General features: G+C 37.7%; 1 protein-coding gene, 1 long non-coding RNA gene and 2 pseudogenes across 4 annotated transcripts; 2 read left to right on the top strand and 2 right to left on the bottom strand.

The window, feature by feature from the left end:
- The first annotated feature begins 2 nt into the window (after positions 1-2).
- On the top strand, positions 3-2994 carry LOC147479806 (uncharacterized). Its single transcript, XR_015204707.1, has 2 exons — positions 3-497; positions 584-2994. It is a non-coding gene; the product is annotated as an uncharacterized LOC147479806 (long non-coding RNA).
- A 4080-nt stretch (positions 2995-7074) lies between these two features.
- LOC147479807 (ESCRT-related protein CHMP1B pseudogene) lies at positions 7075-7967 on the bottom strand (annotated as a pseudogene). Its single transcript, XR_015204705.1, has one exon. The product of XR_015204705.1 is annotated as an ESCRT-related protein CHMP1B pseudogene (transcript).
- Positions 7968-12682: 4715 nt separating this feature from the next.
- On the top strand, positions 12683-14061 carry LOC147479808 (transcription factor SRM1-like; annotated as a pseudogene). The gene is made up of 2 exons (XR_015206407.1): positions 12683-13213; positions 13341-14061. The product of XR_015206407.1 is annotated as a transcription factor SRM1-like (transcript).
- A 2979-nt stretch (positions 14062-17040) lies between these two features.
- Positions 17041-23895, bottom strand: LOC147479809 (histone deacetylase 15-like). The gene is made up of 5 exons (XM_086580427.1): positions 23793-23895; positions 23230-23312; positions 23081-23126; positions 22648-22817; positions 17041-17494 (listed from the first exon to the last, which is right to left on the bottom strand). Exons 2-5 carry the CDS (start codon positions 23286-23288, stop codon positions 17461-17463), a joined length of 309 nt encoding a protein of 102 aa, XP_086436553.1. The 5' UTR covers positions 23289-23312; positions 23793-23895; the 3' UTR covers positions 17041-17460.
- Between the last annotated feature and the right edge of the window lie 273 nt (positions 23896-24168).

The raw sequence follows: 24168 nt of genomic DNA on the forward strand, positions 1-24168 counted from the left end.
TCTCTCAACAACTCTCAAGGCTGTGAAGCAATCAAAGAATAACCGCGCCTTCCTTATTTGAAAATAAATGACAGCTTGACGGATTTTAGTGGAAGAAAAATATTTTAAACCAAAGACTTTGGTCAATGGAACAGTTGACTTTTTCATCTGCTAATTTACGCAGCAGCAGGCGCAAATTAGAAAAATTTCACACTCTCAAAAGTCAAAACACTCTTCCATCTCACACTTCACCCCAGAAAGGCGCGAAAAATAAAAATGTCAAACAGTATTGTTGACCAAGACCAAGAATGGTTACTCTTTATCTCAAGCTTCTTTATACAACCAAGTTTGTTCATTTTTTCTAAAAAAAACTTCATTTCTTTATTTAATTTGAATTATTTAAAATTTTTTGGAAGCTCTCTGGAGCCCACAGACGAGAGAGCAAATTCTCTAGCAAATTTACATTGTTTGGTACGCATCGCCTCTCGGATTTGGACTTAAAATTGATAAGCTTAGAGGTATGTGTATTCTTATTTCAAAAATGAGTAACTAACTATTTGACAAGATAGAGTCTTACTGAAGCTATATAATCATTTCTCTGCAGGGCATTCATATGTTCTGAAAGCCTTTCGGTTTCTATAATTTATTTGTGTGTTTATCTCGTCAACCTATTGGCGATATTGTGATTGGTGAAGCTTGAGATCAGCTGGCTTCTCTCATGTCCAAAAGCTTTTTGGCTAATAAAATTTGTTGGCTAAGAAACATCACTGCTAAGGAAACTTGCTGGTTAAGAAACCAGCTTATTTCCTTCATGCCAGCTATTAGGTGTTCCTTTTTCTAGTTTTAATTAGTGGACTAATAGATCATTAGACCCGCTAATCATATCAGTCGTTGTCGGCAAGTATCGAAAGGGGGAGCCTGGGTGTAGTGGGTGGTCCTTGAAGATTCTGACAAGATTTTTCGAGGTAGTTTTGCATAGGATTTATCTCTGCAAGATTGCAGCCTCTTTCAGAAAGAAATTCTATAATCATTTTTGCAACTCTTTTGAGGCTGAAATCATCAGAGACACAAATCCAAATTCTGGTATTAAATTGATCTACAACTCTCACATCATTATAGATCAATTGAGCAAGGGTGGTCTTTCCCAAGCCACCAATTCCAAGTATAGGACAGATGGAAAGATTACTTTGACTCTTCACATTGTCTAGCATTATCTTCACAATAATTTCTCTGTCCTCATCTCTCCCATAAACTATTGGTTCAGTTAGTTTAGAGCTAGTTTCTCGGTCGGGACCTAACTCTGTACCACCATCCTCTTTAAGTCCACTACTCAAATGAAACTTGAGCCTTTCAGCAGCAATTTCATCAAATTTTTCCCTGAGTTCTTTAATTCTTATTCCCACTTTGTGACGAAACACAAGGTGTGTGAAATCAAAACAAGTTGAGAGGGAGTTACTTGCTTCCCGGCTTCGGTGCGTTGAAATTCTAATGCGCAATCATCCATGGTGTTTTCGGCTTCATAAGCAGCATCCTTGAGCTTTCTTAGCCAATCTCCAATCAGCTTGTCTTTGATCTGTTTCGTCTCTGCGTCGTCAAGGACAGATCGAACAGTGCCCAAAGTGCTGGATAGTTTCTCCAAGTCCTTCTTCACACCATATAGTGAACGAAACTCGTTCCTGATCAAAGAAGTTAAATTGGAGCGAAGAAGTTCAACAAAGGGGAGAGACAAGTACATCAGCCATATCTTAGTGAACGGGTGATGATGTAATCTTTGTGTTGTGTTTATTGGAAGTATGAGAGAAAGATATCGCACAGACACTTGTATAAATAACTTGTTGGACACTTGCATGCTTGAAACGTAACAGACGAAAGGAACATCATGCGCTCGCTGCACATAATGGCATACTTCATTTGAATAGTAATCTTTAGTAAAAGGCGAAAGAATACTTCGCTTTGTGCCTCCTCGCAAGATATGCTTTCAGTAAGTCATAAGTTCTGCTTGGTGCTTATGATATGTTATTGTTTAATTAGCAAAAGTCGAAAGAATAGTTCGCTTTGTGCTCACCGCAAGGCTGCGTTGATGTGCCTAATAAGTCACAAGTTATTAGTCCTTATGATGTTATTAGAATTTCACCTATATTCATCATTACAAGTATGTATTGGAGAAAAGATGCGTAGTAAAAATGTTTCAACTGCTTTACAATCTTTTGTCAAAATTATCTACTTATATATCATGTCGTCTAAAATTTGCAACAATTTCCCCTCTCATAGACTTAGAAGTTTATACGTATACCATTACAAAAGCTAATTCTAAATATTAAGAGTTAAGTGATAATTCTAAATATTAAGAGTGAAGTGATCTACGTGTAGTACGTATGGAGGTCAAATGATTCTGCCGGACTGCAACATATACGATATACCCTTACCAGAGGCCTTTGAGAAAAGAGCCCTAGATACATATTTTCTTGAAATGTCTGTTCTCTGTTTCTATTACATACAACAGCAACAGCAACAGCAACAGCAACAGTAAGAGGATTATAGTAAGGCAAACTGACCTTAACTAACTCTTTCTGAAATTGGCCTGCCATACGTATGTCCAGATACACAACCCTCTCTCTCAAACAAGCAACGAAGATCCTGAGGTTGCAAAGAACAGATCCCACTTTGTAGTTCAAGTGTCTCACGTACTGACCCTTGCTGTCCTATTTGATGAGTCAATACCTTGGACTTGATCTTTGTTTTCATCTGAATGAGGTACAGGGACACTAGCAAGAGACTCTCGACCACACACTGCTGCTCCCATGAGAATATGATATTGTCTTCCTTGAGATGACTGTTAATAGTGTTATTGCTACCTATTTCACAAAAGACAACTGATAGGAACCCAGTTTGATAGAATTTCGGATGACGGTTCTAAGCATGTAGTTTTTGTTCAAGTTATAATGTGATAGTAAATAGATTGTAGTACTTTTGTAATTGTGGTTGATGTGGCTAAACAATAAATATCTGAGTTTTTCCTATTTCCTTTGAAGTGGTCTGCTTTGAACTATACTTCGAGACTGGTTTACTATAGTCTATAGATAACTAGATCGAAGGAACCTCTATGATTGTGTTTCCATGGAATTCAATGAAGTATTGTCCATCAGTTAAGAGAAATAGCTCCTTAGCATTGTGAGCTTCATGAGTATGTTCTGAAAGAAATGCAGTCGCCAGACCATCTTACTCAACAGATGGCAAAGGTGCATGCACTCACGTACAAGTGCCGTTTGAGCTTAGACTAACTAAAGGAAATCGAATCAGGTGGTCTTAAGATCAAAAATCAATTTCCAAATATTTTTGGGTAACACATTCCTAGATGTCAGAAGTATTAACAGGGAAACTGTTTTCCACATATAGCATTTGTATCAGTAACATAATCATCTCCATAATCACAACCATGTCTCTTAACCCACCATACTGAAATTATCCTGCACTTGCACAGTATTTAGTCATCTACTTCAGATTAGTATCAGTTTCCTAAAATTTCAATCATGAAGTGAAGGGCAATCCTTAAAAGTTAATAATGTAGTCCAACAGGCACAGTTGACCACACCTCAAAAACACATGAACTGTTGCATAAACAAGCTTTTCAAGGAAAAAAAATTTAACTTTGCTCCAAGCGCATATTTGGAGCAAAATATTTTCTCCTAAGAACCTTTTCACACACACCACATTAGCCATCTCGACAAACATCTCAGGAGAATAATTGCTCCTAACCACTTTGGAGTAAAGTGCTCCTTAAGAGCAAATTCCTCCGCCTTATTACACAAAGATTCAGTTCCCTGCAACGCTGTAGGTTCGAAAATGTTGACTGTGGAAGGGTCTCTAAGTGGGAGCCAAGGAGAAAAAAACAACTCCAACCCAAACAGAGCCATCAAAGAATATTTTCAGGATACAACTAGTATCCAATAAAATCCAGCGTCGCCTTTTTCTTTCCTGTTTTAAATTTCAAATATCACATCTAGCTAAACAGTTAAAAGTTCTATCTAATATCATTAATGATACACAGACCTACTTAACCGACCTACTAATGGTAATCATTGATTTACATAGAAATACGTGTCCGTGTGTATTGCAATCCAAACCAACATTATCCAAATAGTGAGTCGCAATAGTAGGTCTAAAAAGTAGGTCCGTGTAGCACTACTCATCTAATATATGACATTTCGGGTCAATAATTGCAGATGGTATCAAATCCTATTATTATATGAGGATATGCATATGACCAAGTGCTTCATACAAACATAACATCGGTGCCATCAAATGAGGTTTCCCCAATGCTGAACTAAGAGTACGTTAGTTAAAACGCAAGTAGGAAGTACAGATCACATAAAGAAACATTCAAAAGCCAGAACATCAAAATTTAACCAGAGAGGATAACAAATGATAAGAGCTGAGGACTTCTCTACTGAATTAGACCTGTAAAGAAACTTGGAACAGAGTAACAAAACATCTGAGAGACTGCATTGATTCCACCAAGAGGTAATAAGATTTTAATAAAAGTGAAGTTTCGACTTGATACTCAAAAAGGGGACTATTAACCAAAATGATATTGTTTCATATTTAAGCATGGTTTTATGAAAAACAGATTGATGGGGTTATATCTTCAGTGTCTCAAATTCAAGTAAGCATACCTCAATCCAAGTTCAGAGCAGAACTAGGATAGGGATATGAACAGAGTAAAAGACAGCTGGAATGGACGGAACACACACATACATACACACACAAAGAGGACTGGGAAGATAGCTTTGAAGCTACTTTTCATAAGAATATAGGTAACTCTTTGCTGCTGCGGTCAGGGGCAATGGTGGCTGCTGCAACATGAGGAAGGGCAATATCAACAGAACAAGCTAAGCTGCAGGCAGCAGAACCAGCAGTTACTCTCACTCGAAAGCTGCAGCTCAAGTGCTCAACAGCTGGGAGGGAACACTGAACAGCAGGGAAGGTGATCGCAATCATCAAGGAACATAACCAGATTTTTTAATTGTCATAAAGGCCAATAGTTGAAACTTGAAAAAAACATGGTTTTTGCGGAATCTTGTAATTCGGTAGTTTGTAGAAAAACTAATATAATCTCTAAAGTTCAAGCAATCAGAAAAGCAATCAAGGAAGCATAACACAAATCAGGAGGTTCTATGAATAATACGCAGCAGAACTTAGCTACTCTCTATGCTTTTGGACTACCGAACAAGCTTAGAAGAGCACCAAGGACATTGGAGTGTTACTGGACTCCACCTCCACCGAACACTATCAAGGTAAATACCGATGGAACTCAGGAGTCAGGACCAGCCGGGTGGGGTAATCTGTTCAGGATACACACAGGCAAGTAATAGGAACTCTTATAGGTGGCTTGGGAGTGACCACATGCTATGTTGCAGAGTCTATGGCTATTGTTCAAGGATATTTTGGTACCTAAGTTCTATAATATGTGACTCACTAGAGTACTCATATGCACCATGAAGATGCAGTTTATGATATCCTATGTTACATCGACATGCCATAATTTTTTATATTTCACCATGTGTAATATAAATCTGTATCAGATACGTATCCATGTGTCCATGTCGAACACATATCGGACACTTATTGTATGTGACATACCTTCATTTTTTATATTTCACCATGTCAGACACTACATATTTGTGTTGGATACGAACACACATATCCGTGTCAATGTAACTTAGATGATATCTAATATGTGAACTTCAGATTTTCATCCCAAAACAAAGAAGCGGGCAGGAATCTGCCTGCTGCAAATCTTACTACTCTTCTTCACGTAACAAAAGTCCTTATTTTAAAGGACGTTTTACTAGACAACGAGGCTTACGCCTCAATCGCCTTTGAGGTTTTCCTTAAGCCTCTAAGAGGCCTAGTGCTCGAGGCTCTTATGTGTTTTTTTCTATGTTACATGGACACGCCATATTTTAAAAATAATCCATGTCGGATGCGTATACACGTGTCTGTATCGAACACATATTGTATGTGATATACCTCAATTATTTATAATTTGTCGTAATCAGACATTTCGTATCCCCATCAATGTAAACTTATGTTTTTTTCAACAATGCCAATATGCTATTAAATCCCCAATTGCTATGGGGAAGAAAGGATGAAGTACAATCTATTCCTACATTTCAAAGACTACACATTCATTGAAGATGTCTCCCACTCAAAACCAAATCGACTTGGTATCCGATTTTAACAACACATAGTTTAACAAATCAACCAAGCTTGCACCATAAACTCCACGGCCAGAATGCTAGAATTTTGCAAGTCCAAGCTACACCAACATATTATAAGTTCTATAATGATAACCCCAAATCAATAGCACAGTATACGTTTGACATAGTAGCAGACCCATATCAACCACCCAAGAACACTTCACTAATTCCACAAACATAAATCTAAAACCATCAAATAATAACAACTATCTAAAGTTTAAAAACCAAATGGAGCAATAACAATCTATACTCACAACCACAATACTCTCATATCGCATGTCCAAACAACACCAAGATATTATGACATAACCCCACATGGCTAGCATCATAATAAGTTTGAGATAAGGGATGGGTTCTAGGGACATTTTATCTTAACACGTAAACAAACTCAAAATCGTTAGGGCATTTATAAGTTTTGGATTAGACTAATTTTTAGTAGATATGATCTCTTAACTATTCTAAACATTGTTACAAATAATAAAAAAATCCAAAAATTCCAAACTTGCAAAATGTAGTTAGCAATTTACAAAATTTGACTAATTGTAGACCATTTATTTTCACCATTTTTTATATTATATTAGGCAAGTTTAGAATTTTTTTTATTTTTTTGATTATTTGTGACAATGTTTAGAATAGTTAGGAAATCATATCTAAAAAAAATTAGCCTAATCCAAAACTTATAAATGCCCTAACGATTTTGAGTTTGTTTACGTGTTAAGATAAGATATGTCCCTATAACCCCTCCCTTGAGATAATAGCAAACAACACAACTACCCAACAACACTTAAAATACAAAACTAACCTGTTCAACAAACAAAAACCTAAAACCATCGAATGTTACCAATTACCGAAGATTTAATAACCAAATGGAGCAATCATAATCCAAGTTCATAACAATTTAAGTATCTGTATCTTCTATCCTCCACACACACAATCAAAGCTCCACAAATAACACACACTATACATAAAAACTTAAAAAACCCATCATAAACCCTTACCCTCTGGCCTTAAGCTCAGCCAATCGCCTCGAAAGATCATCTTCATCAACCTTCTCATTACTCTTAGATGCCGCCGCAATTGCATGACCCGCAGCTTGAGGAAGCCCAACAGAAACTTCCAACCCATAATCATCCGCCACCTGTTGCATCAAACTATTAACATCCCCTTCCGGAGTACTCAACGAAGTACTCCCCGCCATCGAACTCTCCATAAACTCAGCTTGTACTTCCATATTAACAAACTGCTTCTCAAACTGGTCCATAGTCTCCGACATCTTTTGTAAATTGCCAGTAGTAAGTGATGATTCCAACGACTTCACAATCGACCCCATGGATTTTGATATAGTACTCATCTTCGCTTGCGTGTCGAGACGTGCAACTACCGCGTCTAGACGGGACGCTAGGCGTAAGTAATTCATCTGTTCGCTGCGTTTGCGGATTGAGTTTTCGGCGTAGATTCTAGCTCCGTCCATGTTTCCTTTCTCTATGGCTTTTTTCACTTTGAGTTTTTCGGACTTTTCTTCTTTGGCGCATTTTTGGGATTGGCGTAGGAGTGATTTTGATGTGAATTTTAGTTCCATTATTTGATTCATCAACTTCTCTGTGTTTCCCATGTCTACACAAAAAAAAATTGGTTGATTTCAAGAAATGGTTTTTCTTTTTTCCTTCGTTTTGGGAAACAAAGATTTTAATATATGATGATGAGATGGTAGTGAAACCGTGTTACAAAAGGACACGGTTAGGAATCTGGGCTGTTGGGAAAATTAAAGAATAAGTCCCAACTCCCAAGTAGATTGAGAGTATGGCCCAAGTTGTAGATATCTCTGGACCTTATTTGGCCCATCTGGATCGTTTTCGTTGATGTAATGATTAATGAAAATGTCGGGCAAATGCAATATATCGGATAAATTGATGTTGGCATTGACCGCCATGAATAATTTTCCGATATCTGTTGCCAATTTTTCTAAACGCAATTTTCAGTAAGTATTTATGAATTATGATGAGTTGTGTCACGATGGGTATCTGAAATTGGATGATTTGAAGAAGTAGGGATGTGCATCATTTCCTGAAGGAATTTGGAGGTAGATGTTTCTTATTAACAACTTCAAACATTCCTGTTCTACTTCGAAATCATTGCTAGTCTAGTTCAATTAAAAACTAGAAAATGTTTTGGGTGACGTCAAATATTTTCATTACTGACGAGTGTTTGAAAATGGATTCAGGAATCAGGAGTATAGAGTATAGACAGAGCTATATATCGACATTATGGCCTTATGGCAAGACAATATCAAAGTTTTATTATGTACAAACTGATTTCTCGATCAAACCTACCTTGACCTTGAAAATATATACTGCTGAATAGCTGACATTTGCGTGATATATTTATATCAGAAAAAAGTGTTCATTCTCTTGAAAACGCAAATCTTGTAAAGGAATATGCCGATATTACAAGACATTCTGTGAGAACGTTGTAATAGAAAGAGTTCTGGTGAACAATTAGAAACAGAAGGAGCACCAGTCTGAGAGTTTGGATTGAAACTAAATGTATAAAATACATTTGCCATATATACATTACACTTTGAGGTTTTTCAATTCGATATCATATTCGAGGCAGACCTACATCATGTTGATAGAGCCAAGGGACTGGTGCATGATGCTACCCGGGTATCCTTCTCTGGAGCTGATTTAATGTCGTAATCCCCTACCAGAATTTTGGATTGTACACTCTTTTACTGATTCTAATGTACTGTTGCCTAGTAACAATATAGATTCACTGGAAACCCAGTCACTTTAAATGAAAGCATTAAGTAAGCAAAGAGATGCCTCCAAAGCAAGTCTTTTTCTTGTCCGTACTCCATTTCGCCATCGGTTAATGAGTTTCAAGGGACAACACAGAAATGTCTTATCAAACAACTCCTCCCATCTAATTAAGTAAGAGAGTAATTATATTCCATCCCAAATAGAGTTAGTAAAAAAATAACCAAATATTTAACTTTGATGCAATATACATAGTCCCAATGTATTACGCTTTCTCTTACGAAACAAATTCTGTAAAGGAACATCTCTACACTATATGATAGCCGGGTATTTAGCAACTCCTCTCCACTCTCAAGTAGGCAATTTGTAATCTCTATAGTTGTTAAATTTTGAGTAAACACCTCCCTCACAAATATTAGAACAAACCCCCTATTTATTAATAATTTAAAAAGCCTCCCTAATATCACTTAAATTATATAATTATCCCCAATTTTCCTCGCTAATATTAGAACAAGCTCTTTTTTATTAATAATTTAGAAAAACTTTTTTACTATCACTTAAACAATTATAATTAGAATCCAAAAAAATCATGTAATTATTTCCTATTAAAAAAAATAGATGAGCTTTTCCTACATAATTACAATTACCAATTAGAATTAGAATCCAAAATAATCATGTTAACTATCGAACTCGAGAGACGGATTTCAATACTTTTAAAACTTTAGAAAGAAAAAAAACCAGTGCACAGCATGGTTTGCATTTGCATACTTGTTCCGATAATACTCCAGAGCCTGCGAAATTGTTTTTCCATATCCCTTAATGTGATTGTACTTGGAGAACCAATTACTTGATCTGGGGACCATGTATGGTCATTCTTCTGGAAATAACGAAATTGAGGTTTAAACCTTAAGGTACCTATTCAACATGGCCTCAAGATCAGTCAATTCGTTCTCTTTTAACTGTTATTTCAGTATTGCCTCTGGATGCGGTGAATAGCCTATATTCCCTAACAAATTTAGTGGCAGTATTTATGTCAGACCCACATCTGTGATGTACATGTACTGAAACTACTGATATCAATTTGAGACATATACATGATACCATGGTAATAATTTGGGTCTATTTTAGAAATATTTCCAAATCTAGACAACTGAAAGTGAAAACAAAATGTTATAGCTCTAGGACCACTCATCCAAAATATCAAGGAAAGTTCCATGAACAAATTAATTGATAGTCGTTCTTTGAGGACAGCAATATCCACTTTATGTGATATTCACAATTCTCTTTCTGATGCAGTCATGTTGTCAACATTGTCACATGATGCCATTAAAGTAAGATGTCTTTTCTTTTAAATATGTTCTTCAACTATACATCAAGAATTACCTTGTATTGAAGAAGCATTATTTTTCAAGAATATATATACTAATGATTGTTTTGAGTTTTACGTTAGAGCATTCCCAATGCAAACAGTTTTGAGGAGAAATAACAACTTGTCATCCTTATGAGCCAAAAAACAATAGTCCAATACAAATGTGACAATGAGGGTAGTAGCACTTGCTATTGAGATAGTTGTTGATTTGTGATCTTTAGATGAAACTTTTTATTTCGTCTTACGTCTTTTTTTTTTTTTTTTTTTTTTTCGGACAGGATGTTTCATTCCGTCCCTTGAGTTTTTAAACTTTTTTTTTCGTTTTTTTTCTTTCGGATGGGATATTTCATTCGTCCGACGTATTTTTTCGATATTTTTCATTTTTACCTTAATAAAACATTATGTCCGAATTTTAAAGTTACATTTGCATTAGCCAACCCTTAATAGCTTATCACCAAGAAGATAACTATGAGAGGAAATAGTCCTATGTGGCGTCTATGTGGAGGTAGCAAGTTGTTGTTTGCATTGAAAATGCTCGTATAGATTTTCTATGCTTAGTAATAACATTGGCATGCATGTCTACCATATTTCCATTGGCAATAAGACAAAGTGAAAAGTAGTGTAAACTGTAAAATATGAGGTAAAACACTATGAAAAAGAGTAACACCTTTGAATATGATAGGGAATTGATGGGTGCACGCCTATAGTTTGGTCTCCAAGAATGAGCGCACACACCTATGGGCTATTTTATATCGAATTTATTATTTGGGGGGTTTTAATTAGTGAACTTTAGGGTTATGTTAGTCTTTATTTACTTATAGTTTGGACTCCTATTTAAAGTCTCTTAGGCCCTGTTTTACTTATTAGTTTGGACTCCTATTTTTTAAAGCCTCTCTTGAGAGTTTGTATGAAAACGGTATCAGAGTTTGTAAAAGACACTTCTTGTTTAGTCAATTTATTTGATCGACTATTGATTAAAGATTGATTATTCAGATTGTTTGAGAGCTACGGTGCATTACTCCTACATCAGAATATCACCAAGTTGGGAAGGGCTGCACTTTGGTACATGACAAGGTTTCAGATATACAACTTCCGAAAAAATCCGCACGCAAGTTACAATCAGTTAGCTACCTGTCATCAACACCGATAGTGGTAATTTTTGCTTCAAAAGCACATGATTACATGACGAATCATGTTCTGATAAACTGTAACTTTAGTGTCTGGTTACCTACGTATTTTCAGGTAAGTTTTTATTCCACTGCATTTTGAAATGTGGATTGCGATGTATGATTGTATCTCTACAAACAATGAAGACTGCAAACAAATGGATATAGAGTGCGGGCAGGACTCTAAATGGCTGGTGGGCGTGGTGACTAGACCACTCGAAGTAGCTGTGAACACCACACCACGTCAGCAAAAAAAATGGATTTAAAGTGCGGATAAAAACAGTACGTAAAGACTGAAAACAATGCAGAAATTAAGAAATTAAGTGATTACTGATTTCTGATTACATAGTAATTATATCTGGCCCTTCCTATCGAGAAGGGGGCAGATCCCATTGTGGCTTTTGTACTAAGGTTTCGAGTTTTATGAATTGAAAATACCCTTAGCTAAGAATTAACTTTAATTTCAATCCATCCATACAAATGTTAGTAGTGACATTTTTGTCTTATGCAATTATTATTATCTAACTAGAAAGTATATACAGCTCTTGTTCTTGCTGAATTCTGCTATTGGATAGAGAGTTGAATCTGAACTGTAGTACTAGTCGTGCTTCCTAAGATTTCAAAGACGGTTAAAGTCATGACTGGGCTTAGCTATGCCTACTGCTAGTTTGTAAATTTGTTTCATAATTCCTGGCAATTTTTATTCTTAAGTCTTAACATAAAGATTTTTTTTTGACAATTTGCACAATGAATAATTCTGTTAGGTGCATCATAACATTGTCATCTGCCTTGAAAAATCATCATGAGCATGTTGTACAAAATAACAGAATGAGTAGAAGAGGAAAAGGCCACGTCTGACAATCACCTTCAACATATGTTAGAGACCCCACAAAGCTAAAAACAAGAAAGTTTTTCTAGGCAGGAAACTGAACCAATTGTTTTGAAAGATTCTTTACCTCTCCCATTCCATGATTTCAAGTTTTGAGGACTTGAGGCGCAACTTACACTCACACTCACACTAGTAGTGAATGAAACCAAATAAAAGAAGTCACAAGTGAGTGAGTGAGACAACACACCCATCCCTACATTGTGGTCCTCTTTTCTTCTTCACTAATACCCCCATCTCCCTCCTTATCCTGCACCCTCTCTAGCTTCTTTCCCCGTCCCTCCTATCCTGCACACACTCAATTACTCTCTTAACTGCTATGACTCAAATGAATAACCCCATTGAAAAAATATCACTACATCTTCATCGGCTAAGTTATTAGGTTTAAGTACATATATACATAGAGGAAGAAACATGTCGGACGATGGACAATGGACTAGAGAAGAAGATAAAGCATTCGAGAATGCAATTGCAGCGCATTGGATTGAGGACTCAAAGGATAAATGGGAGAAGATTGCTACATCGGTTCCAAGAAAAACGGTGGCAGAAGTTAAGCGACACTATGATATACTAGTGGAGGATTTGAAGGCAATTGAGGCTGGACATGTCCCAGTTCCTAATTATGTAGGAGACGAAACGACGACAAAAGAACACCAGGAAGATAGTAAAATGAATTATAATTATGCAAATGGATTCTATGGAGTAAGTGGAGGTTCCACCAGGCAAGGAAGTAAAGGAGGGTCTAGATCGGAGCAAGAGCGACGAAAAGGAATTCCATGGACTGAAGAAGAGCACAGGTACAAATGCAAAAATATATTTGAGTTTGAACTTCCATTTATATACGGACTAATGATATAAACATGATGAAGAACAAGGACACATTTCCAAGTACTAATGGATCTAAATGATTGTTTTGCATTACAGATTGTTCTTGCTTGGACTTGACAAGTTTGGAAAAGGTGATTGGAGAAGTATATCGAGAAACTTTGTCATTTCAAGGACACCTACTCAAGTGGCTAGTCATGCGCAAAAGTATTTCATACGATTGAATTCCATGAACAGAGATAGGAGAAGGTCAAGCATACATGACATTACAAGTATAAACGGTACTGATGTCTCCTCGCCCCAAGGACCAATTACAGGTCAACAAACCAATACAACTACCTCAACTGCAACTGCTGTAGGACCATCTATGAAGCATCGGCCAATGCCGCCTAACATGCCTGGTGTAGGAATGTATGGAGCTCAATGGGTCAGCCAATTTCTGGTCCGGGAGCTCACATGGTATCGGCAGTTGGGACTCAGTTATGCTTCCCCTGGACATCACCCTGCCCATTCTCCATATGTTGTTCCAGTTGCATATCCAGTAGTGCCGCAGGCAATGCATCAATAGCATTCACAAACTCTTTTTGCAACTCCGGGATAAAGTACGACTTGATTTGAACTCGTTGAGAACGCGTCGCCTCAAGAGAAGACCACTATTGATTAGTGCAGGACATTGAGTTACTGTAATACTGAATCCTGGCTAGTGACACTCAGTAGGAAATTTCCACTTTCTTCATTGCATCCAAGGTGTAAATTAATTTAGAGCAGAGAATGATTGTTTTAATAAAATAACTACCAGAAAGTAGGAATTATGATGGAACTGAAGTACGTCAAATGTACAAAACTTTTGGAAGAACTTATGGTTGGGAAAATCTTTGTTGAATAAGGGGAATGATTTACATTTAGTAGTCAATTGAGCAATCATAAACCATGTAAACATGTTACGGAACATATACTCTTCCTAACATACACACTTTTGAATATATATATATATATATATATATATATATATATATATATATATAAACCTGAAACATAAGTTTGCCATTCTATATACAAGAAAATCACAAGGACAAATTTGGAGAAAAAGTAATTCTACGAACCCACTGTTTCAAAATTAGAACCCTCGAGCACAAAACTTAGGAGAAAAGTAAGGAACCGAACCCACTATTCCAAATTGGAACCCTCAAGTACAACTTATTTCAAACTTTGGGTGACTATTAAACAAAGTTGGATCTTTACCATTACTAAGACTCGAACTTTGGGTGTTATTAAACAATATAGGATCTATAAATAACATCTAATAGCTTTTCTTGCTAAAGAAACATTTTAATTTTTGAAAAACATAATCTGTATAGACTTGAACTTTGGTTTATTGGAAAATGAAATGACTCTAAGACCAACCTGGGCCACTAATGAAGTTGTGAAAATGTATGTACTAAGTGAATTATATAATATTTTCAACTTAAGTATTGACCCACTGGTTGAACCAATGACCCACTGGTCGAACCCGGTGACCAGATGACTTGATTTCATATGAGGTCAAGATCCGAAGTTGGGTCTAATAGCTATCTTATGAATGTTCATACGAAAGGAGGGTATGAATATTCAATGTTCATACTAAATCTGTAGGTGTCATTTTAAATGCAGGGCGGGCCGTTAATTATTTCGTCGAGGGGTATACTTGACATTTCATTTACCCGATCCGTTTTTATTTCGTCAAAGGGTATATTTAACCTTTCATTTACCCGTCCTTGTGAATTCGAAAAAAAAATGTGTCCTTGAGAGTTACTTTTTCGAATGATTTTGTCCTTGAGAGTCACTCCATGTTCTATATACACGCCTAAAAGTGGAAAGCATTCATGTTATTTTAATGGCTTCAAGGGAATACTAACCAACAATGCTATAATGATTATCATATGTTTTTTTTCAGTAAAATAACGTTACTTTCATTTAAATATAGCAAATACAAATATATATATATATATATATATATATATATATATATATATATATAGTACCAAATCTAAAACAACTCACAACTTTATCTACAAAATGAATTAAAACCTAATTTTTTTGTGGATATGATATACCAACCATAAAGATTATCTCTACAAAAATTCAACTCGTTTGATATCCTCTAACCTAGATAAAAATTGTTGTTCACTTTTGAAAAAATATCTAATAGTCTAGAAATGTCAGGTTTTTCTAATCATCTTTTGCCAATATTAAAATTGTCAAAGCAATTGAATTTTTTGACATCCACAACTTGCACAATGAACTAAGAGGGCTGATTTTCTGGGAATATGTTCTCCATACAATAGAGATCATCTCCACAAAATATCAAGATATTTGAATATGTCTAATCTTGTCAAAAGTTGTGTTTAAGTTCAATATTTATCTAACGATCTACAATTTTAACACTCTTTTTAATAAAGGCTAGACACATCCAATTGAGAGACGAGTTTTGGTGGAGATTCTATCCATTGTAAGAAGATCTTCTCTATCAAAAATCAGCCTTTAGTTTAATGTGCAAGTTTACTTTTAGGTTTTGATTCAGATGAGCAGAAGCTAAACTCCTTTTTGAATTGGGAATTTGGGATGACCTTGCAAAAGGAAAACTTAGTAAAATTCACTAATGCCTCTTCCAAGAAACTGATATATTCAGACCATCCTGCTTCAGTGCTTCCTGTTAAAAACCTTTACTTAACTTCGACTAAATTCTCAACACCCACTTCTAATGCCTCTAATAGTCCATCCCCTTTGGAGTTCTACTACCTCTGACTCAGTTTGCTATAATTGGCATGCTTCCTGCAGTACTAATTTTGCTAACCCCATATGCTAATTCTTTAGCTTAAAGCACTTCGCCATTTCAGGTGCTCATCCCTTGCTCGTTGGTAGGCAATGCCTGCCTGATAGGGTTATGGGTCCATAAGGTCAATATCGAGCAAGAACAGATTGTTAACAAGACCAGGAGATGTTGGGTTGATGCTTATGGAGGTTTATCAGGATAGAGTTACTGGCATGCAATAGAATATTCCAAATGTCTAAACTCACTATTTTATTTATGGGCTAAAGATGATAATAATCCTATTAAACCATATAAAGTAAGCTGTATGGCGAAAATAGTCCCGGCATGGACGGCGAAAATAGTCCCGGCATGGACAATGTCAAGTTTGTTGACTGAATGCGTTGTCACTAGTGACTTGGATGATTATGTCAAAAGTAGGGTGAACTAGTGTTACCCCCTAGATGGAAAATTAGGGTCTCTTAGATGGAAAAATTAGGGTCTCTTATCTAGATTACGGAACTTGATTTGACCGTTAAAGTCAAACAACTGAAAATAACATAAATACCTCCTACCTAATTAAAATTGAATATTTTCTTTTTTTACAAACAATGAAAGCATTTATGTAATTTTCAATTGTTTGACTTGAAAATTAACGGTCAAACCAAGTTAACCGTGTGTTTAGGGGGAACCATAATTTCCCAACTAGTAGGGGGGAAATCCTAATTGGCTCATCTAGTGGGGGATAATACTAGTTAACCCTTATGTCAATGCATTCCGAAACTATTGACATGTAAAAACTGAGGAACAAGCGAACAGATGCGAGCCACATTCTAATTCCACCATACAAGCCTGTAATTCAAGAAAGAACTCAAATATGAAAAGCTCGCCAAACTTTTAATCAAGGCAACATCAAGTGGAAACAGAAAACACCAAGTCCATATTATCGAAAAAGAAAAACACCAGGTCCAAAGGAGGTAATGAGATAAATTACTGAGCAAAACGCAAAAAGAAATAAAACACTTCTATAACAACCATCAAAGGCAGCCATACTACAGTAAATTTGCAGTCATGCGTTAAGAAATGCAACTTTGTAGTCGTCAACTTGTCTATACAAGGCTAAAGTCTCAACTCTATTGGACGCTATTTCATTAAACTACATTAACGCATTCGTACATAAAGGCATTGACAACTGACCAGAAAATAAACAAAAAAAATGTCAATGCCGCCAAAAAAATCATTCCCATCTACATCAACTTGATACAAAAAAAGATGGAAATGAGAGTAAGCAAATGAATAGAAGATGCTCATAACGTGACCAAAAGTTGATATGCTGGAAGAGGTCACGTCCTTTTCCGTTTTCGTTGCCCACTCAAGAGATGAAACCATAACACTTTCTGGCCCCATCTCCACCACAGCGGAGGGAGTAGCCTACGTTTCTTCTTGGCTTGTTTGCCTGCAACTGCTGAAACAAAGATGTTTAGTAAATGATTTGTAGCCAACAAGAAGTAAAGCTTAATTGGTTAGTCAAGAGATTTCCAACTGCTATTTTCGCACTTCAAAAACAATAGATTCAGCTCAAATCTGGAATCCAAATGTAACTTATCAGACTTCGTAACATAGGTGTCCAATATAGGAAACCATTCAGGGTCTCAGTTCTATGCTAATCCAAAATGTGAGGGAGTGATATCCTCATTCAGGAATATCAAACACGTGTTCAGCATAGTAAAAATATCACACCGACCTCTGACTTAGTTCCCCGAACTGCCTTTAGAGCGACTTAAATCATCAGCTCACATCCACGAGCTACGAGATAATTCCAAAATGGATTGACTCGCACATCTTCACATAGAGCGTTCTATATCATGACTCAGCTTATCTTCTAGAAGCAATCATTGCCAAAGCCTTACTTATACATTCTGTTTCCGCAAATTACGAACCACTATAACCACTCCCCATCATTATAGAATTCCTACCAACACCATTCCAATACTCCTCAATCTCGACCATACATTTGTATTTGCCCGTACACGTGTTGGATAAAGATCCATATTCACCAGTTATAAATACTCCCTGCATGAACTACGTCAGACCTGATTCTTCTCTCCGCCCGAATCGAGGCAGATCGTGGCGGTTAAGCTTCAACAACGAACTCGGTCTTTACCATTTCCAAACACATTCTTTTCTCCTATCATATTTGTAAAGGATAACTAAAACACTCTTTTACATTGGTGTCGTCTGTGGGGACCGAACAATCGAGAGACCAGCAGCTTCCACATTCACAAACACGTCCGACGCAACCTCTTAAATTTGGGACTCAACGACCTCCAGAGCAGTTCCAGGCAAGACATGAGCATCACATGCATCTCCCGGTACACTTAACACTGTTGTACTGGGAGCCCCGCATTCATGCTCCTCTCTGAAAACTTTATACTCTGCTTCTAGCTCGAGGAAATCAGCGTCCAGAACGTCGTAAGCTGTGATAGCCTGCTGAGCGACGTCCTTGCAATGCTGGGCATAGCCAGTCACCCTGACAATCTCTGCATTCGCAGCATCAAGTTTCTCCTCAGCGGCATGTAGCTTCAGCTTGGCGTCCTCCAACTCGGTGCCCATCAGAAGCTTTGCCAAACAAACACCCTGGTGCTCTTTCTTCAGCGCTTCAAAGTCCTCACGATCCACGAATACGGCGTCACGGACATTTTGCAACTCTTCCTTCAACTTGGTGCCGGACTCCTTCTCGATTTCGGCAATTAGAGCAATCTCCTTCAAACCACGGTATCCACTCACAAGCTACACACACAAGCGTGCAACAACGGTCGATAAGTGGCGTGCAAATACAAAGCTAATGAACAAAATCTGAAGAACGTCACTTACCGGACAGAGCCATGTCCATTTGCCTTAGATTATCGCGGAAGACCCTTCCGTGTCGTTCTTTACGGCTACCATCTAGAGATATGTGATCAAGCAGGCAAGATGCAATCTTACTTGACTTGAAGCTTACATCAGTTCGCTTCACAGTTCGTTGCACCCCCTGGTCGTCCACATACACCACTTGGCGCTCCAAGTCATCATCAGCCATAATAGACTTCCCACTCACCATACTCGGGGCCTTCACCCGGTTGCGGGTTCTGGGTATTTGGGAGTGAACTCTGACCGACCCCAAAGGTCTCCAGATCCAAGAGTGGTGCAGGCCTCAACCTGGTGCTATGAGTGGTCTTGCCACCAACTCGTTCACCACCAGAAGCGCCCCCAACTTCGGAGCTATCCCCAAGCACATGCCTTGCAGCCTTGGCAGTCTTAGCAGCTTGTTGCTCACTCATATCAGCCTTCCTCTTGGGTACCTGAAATTTCGAGGCTTGAAGCTGATAACCTCCAAGTCCAAGGGTGAACTACTAGACCCCCTCCCCTTCAAATTAAACTTCTTTTGGACCCACAAGCCCCGAAACACCCGGCACCTCATACTGGTCGCTTTTAGGACCAACACGGCCTAGGTTCCTATCCTCCCTTGTCACCAGATTGCTCTTCCGTTTCTCCATCGCTACTTCACCAGAAGATTCACCAACAGCAAGGCCCCGAGCCCTTTCTTTCTGATACCTCCTCCTCTTCTCCCTGACCACGCGCCCTCCTCGCTTTACAAAATAATGCGCGACCTCCGGTAGTTTTTCCTGTTTCTGAGCCCGAGTTAGCTTAGCGAACTTCTCTATCACCTCTCGTTTAGTTCGTTTATTTATAACGAGCTCTGCAAAAACAGCACAAAATCATGTTAGTTAACATATCAACAATTCAAACATCGAAACAACAACATAATTTACTCCTACCCACCCGAAAAATTGCAAACCCTAGTTTGCAAACTACATCCTTGGGCACAGAAGTTCCCACTAACAGCAACGGCTTCCTCTCCCAAGCCTCATTGCTCACACCATCCAACACGCTAGATTTTCCAGTCACCGTTTGCAAGCTAAAGTTAAAAGCACTAGATCGCTTTACCGAGTAATGCTCAATAATGTCAGCGACCTCTATGCGGTATTCACCACTCGCATTCAGCAGATCAAATACCCTAAGCAGCTACCAGGTATTACCCACAAACTGGTAGGGTACTTTCCAGCAAGACGTCAAAATCTCACAAGTCAGCTTCGAAAACGGTATCCTCATACCAGCCCTCAGGGGCACCCTCGCAGACTACTATCCCGTAGTTCGGCGGTGTATACCTCTCACTGAACACCTTTATGTTCTTGTCTAGTTCATGTATCTCCAGGTCGCCCCCTTGATATCATTACACTTCCATAGATCAGCGAAGCTTTCGCGGGCACGCTTATCTACAACCCTACGGGCAACCCACTAGAAGGCGTCCCTTTATCACAACCTGAAAGTACTAGCTACAACAGCAGCAGATTCAGATCGTACTTCACCCCTCCACATCCTCACCCTCACATTCTATTGAGTCATCCCTCTCATCCTCCATTTCCCCACAGCTCAACGATACCTCTCGAATCTCTTCAGATCGAGTATCGTCCGAATCAGACATTCCTTTTTCTTAGTGATTACAAGTCCTAAACAAGACAAGCTAAAAACAACCTAACAACTCAACGAAACAAGCAAGGACACAAGAAAAATGAGCAACAACAATGGTGGGAGCACTAAACTGAAGAGTTTTAGTCTCTGCGATTCTGGAAACGAAACAAAAAATGACTTTTCGAATCTCCAAAAGTTATTTTATATAACCACCCCTCCAATTCCCAATGCATCATGATTACAACCTACGCCCTAGCCCACACACGTATACCAAAGACCTGTCTTTTCAAGATTATGAAAAAACGGAGACACGTTTCCTCACCAACTGCCCAGATTCTGTCACGAGCCAGTCACATGCTAACTATCACCCCACATCGGTTAGGTCATACAATTTAACTGACTTCCATAATGCGGTGGGTATTTTCCGCCGACCAGCATCTTCAATCATGCTCAACACGCACTACCATTTTCTTTCAGCAATCGCTTCAATGAACAGCACACCCTACTGAGAGGGGGCTGTGTGAGAGAGTGATATCCTCATTCAGGAATATCAAGCACGTGTTCAGCATAGTGGAAATACCACACCGACCTCTGACCTAGTTCCCCTTTAGAGCGACTTAAATCATCAACTCACATCCACGAGCTACGAGATCGTTCCAGAATGGATCGACTCGCACATCTTCACATAGAGCGTTCTATATCATGACTCAGCTTATCTTCTAGAAGCAATCATTGCCAAAGCCTTACTTATACATTCTGTTTCCGCAAATTACGAACCACTGTAACCGCTCCCCATCATTATAGAATTCCTACCAACACCATTCCAATACTCTTTCTCAATCTCAACCATACATTTGTGTTTTGCGATTACGTGTTGGATAAAGATCCATATTCACCACTATAAATACCCTCGCGATGAACTCATTTCGGACGATTCTTCTCTCCCCTCGAATCGAGGAGGAGATCGTGGCGGTTAAGCTCAACAACGAACTCGGTCTTTACCATTTCCAAACCCATTCTCTTCTCCTATCATATTTGTAAGGGATAACTAAAACACTCATTTACACAGAACATTTATACCACACTTAAGCTTTTCTATTTTGTTCTTTCCTTTTAGGACTACAAATCTGGAGCAGCAACAAACATAATAAATGTAATCTGGAGCAGAACACGCCACATTGTGTACAAGAACATCTTCAATACAATACCCAAGAGGTTCAATGGAGCCATAACAAAGACCATCTCATCAAAACAGAGAAAATGAATTGGTGTTCCTAAAACAGTAGCTTAACGCCTTAACTCCCAACATGATAATTACAGGTAATAAAAAGCTACTCAAAAGGACCCCTTTAATTTGGTTAATGGAACCAAGTGTTTCTAAATTTTTGTTGTCCAATCAAGAAGACAGAACTATGTTGAGAACTTCATCCTCAACATAGTTCACCAAAAACTAGAAAATCAATAGGGTGACAAATTGATGCCCCAACAAATCTATCCATGTATCTAAAAACAATAGGGTGACATACTGACATATCTTCCTGAAATTTCCCTCAATTATTCCCAGTATACGGGTTAGTCATATAATGCAAAGAAAACATGGGCATCGCTGAGCTCAATTCTTAAATAGAGCTCAGCTCATTGAAACCTCAAACAACTATCAGTTAGGCTCCCGTGATATGAGACTATCGTGGGGACAAATTCCATTATTACCTTTCATGCCATTTTATACAGTTCAATGTACTCTAAAGAGATTGCCCTTTTTTCTGTTAATAAGTATACTAAGAAATTTCAAAAATACATTTTTTTCAATCAAAATGTTATTTTTATTTAACAGCCAAAATAACTGATTTGACATGCCTGGCCTATCTCTGCGAGCAAAAACAGATGCCACAGAGTCGAAACAACCAGCCAAAATTATTTAAAATAAGGGTTAAACAAACCAGTTTTTCCTACAATCAGAGCCCCAGAGATTAGTCAATTAACAGCCCATCAACTCACGCATTATTGCATTGTACAAATCGCGGACTGAGTAAAATACAAGACACTACAAATGCCAATGAACAGAAAATAAACCAATCAAACTTGCAATAAGGAGAACAGACTCACTGTGGCTTTCGAAAGAAACTGATGGCCACTGTGACTGTAGTCTTGTGAGGTGGGCTTCCAGCAGGCCAATATTTCATTTGAATTTGCAAGACTTCCATAACCGTCCGAAGACCAGCTTTGGTAGGAAGAACAACATCGGGCTCACATTCAGGAGTTTCACCAAGTAGTACCTAGTATATATATATATATATATACACAAAAGAGAGGTAAATATCTGATAGCAAAACCTGCTACTGAATCCATAACTATAACACAGTGCTCTTCTTAAATATACATATAGAGAAAAGAGAACAATTGGATCTAGTAAGTAACTTCAATGTCTCATACAATGTAGTCATCTTCAAAATTGTATTCACCTAACAACCTAGGTCTCCCTATTACTACATAAAATAATTGAAGGGTACAATAAGTGAATGTCCATTTCTGGTAATACCTTTATCACTGCTGTAGCCGAAGATGATATTGACCGAAGGTTGTACCTGAAAAGCATACATTGGTTAATTATATATATATAAAAACTCTCAAGTAGATTAACGATACACATTTACTTGTGAAATAAATGGAATATGGAAGTACTCCCACCCTCCTTCCAGAATAACTAGCAGCTTTCCATCAGACAGAGCACTCAACAGGTGTGTCATCCGTGCAAAACCAGAGGGAGTAACCTTAAAGAAAAGTTAAATATGTAAGAAAACAACCAGAAAGATGCAAAAAAAAAACAAAAAAAAAAAAAGTTGATAGATCCAAAGCTTTGAAACCAGTGCAACTCAAACCATATAGGTGAGTTAATCAGAGCTGTGGCTATTCAATCAAGGTGGAAACCAAAAATATGTAACAACAGCACAAAAAGCGTGGAACCAAACACACAAGAATGTTTTCTAAAGTGCACATTGAGCTTCAAAATATCATACTATGGATAGAAAAGAAAAAAGTGTTTTCCCTGCACATTGATACTACTTCAAAATGTCACATGTAAATCTGCTAAGTTGCATAATATTTTCATGTAAATATGAAAAATTCGCACGTGCGCGGAAACACTTGTACTGAAAGAGCTAAAATAAGAATAAAATGAAATGGTACATTTTATGTACATATAATCTTTGTAAAACGTACAGAACAAATGCCACATATTTGCACTTTCGTACCTGCCGGTTTTCAGGTAACCAAGATAAGACACTTTCACGAAATATGGTATCCCAGCCCCCTTCATGTGTCGAGATTTTTAGAATTTCGCTTTCAAAGGTACCGCTGTTTTTAAGGAAGAGACATTTCTATTATATGACATGGTTACAGCAGGTATTTAACATTTTTTTTTACAAAAAAAAAAAACAAACACAAAAAGTCTCATACTGCTGGGCAGCGTCACAGTTACACTTAATACACCACTCCAGCAAATCAACAGTCCATGTTGGAGATGAATGCTAATTACTTAAGGTCTGTCTTATAATAGATGCACATACAAGATAGAAGTCGTTCGGAAGTCCATAATAAAAAAAGAGGAATTGGACCACAAGTTTTAAG

This window comes from Coptis chinensis, chromosome 8 (assembly GCF_015680905.1).
Source record: "Coptis chinensis isolate HL-2020 chromosome 8, ASM1568090v1, whole genome shotgun sequence".
Taxonomy (NCBI): Eukaryota; Viridiplantae; Streptophyta; class Magnoliopsida; order Ranunculales; family Ranunculaceae; genus Coptis; species Coptis chinensis.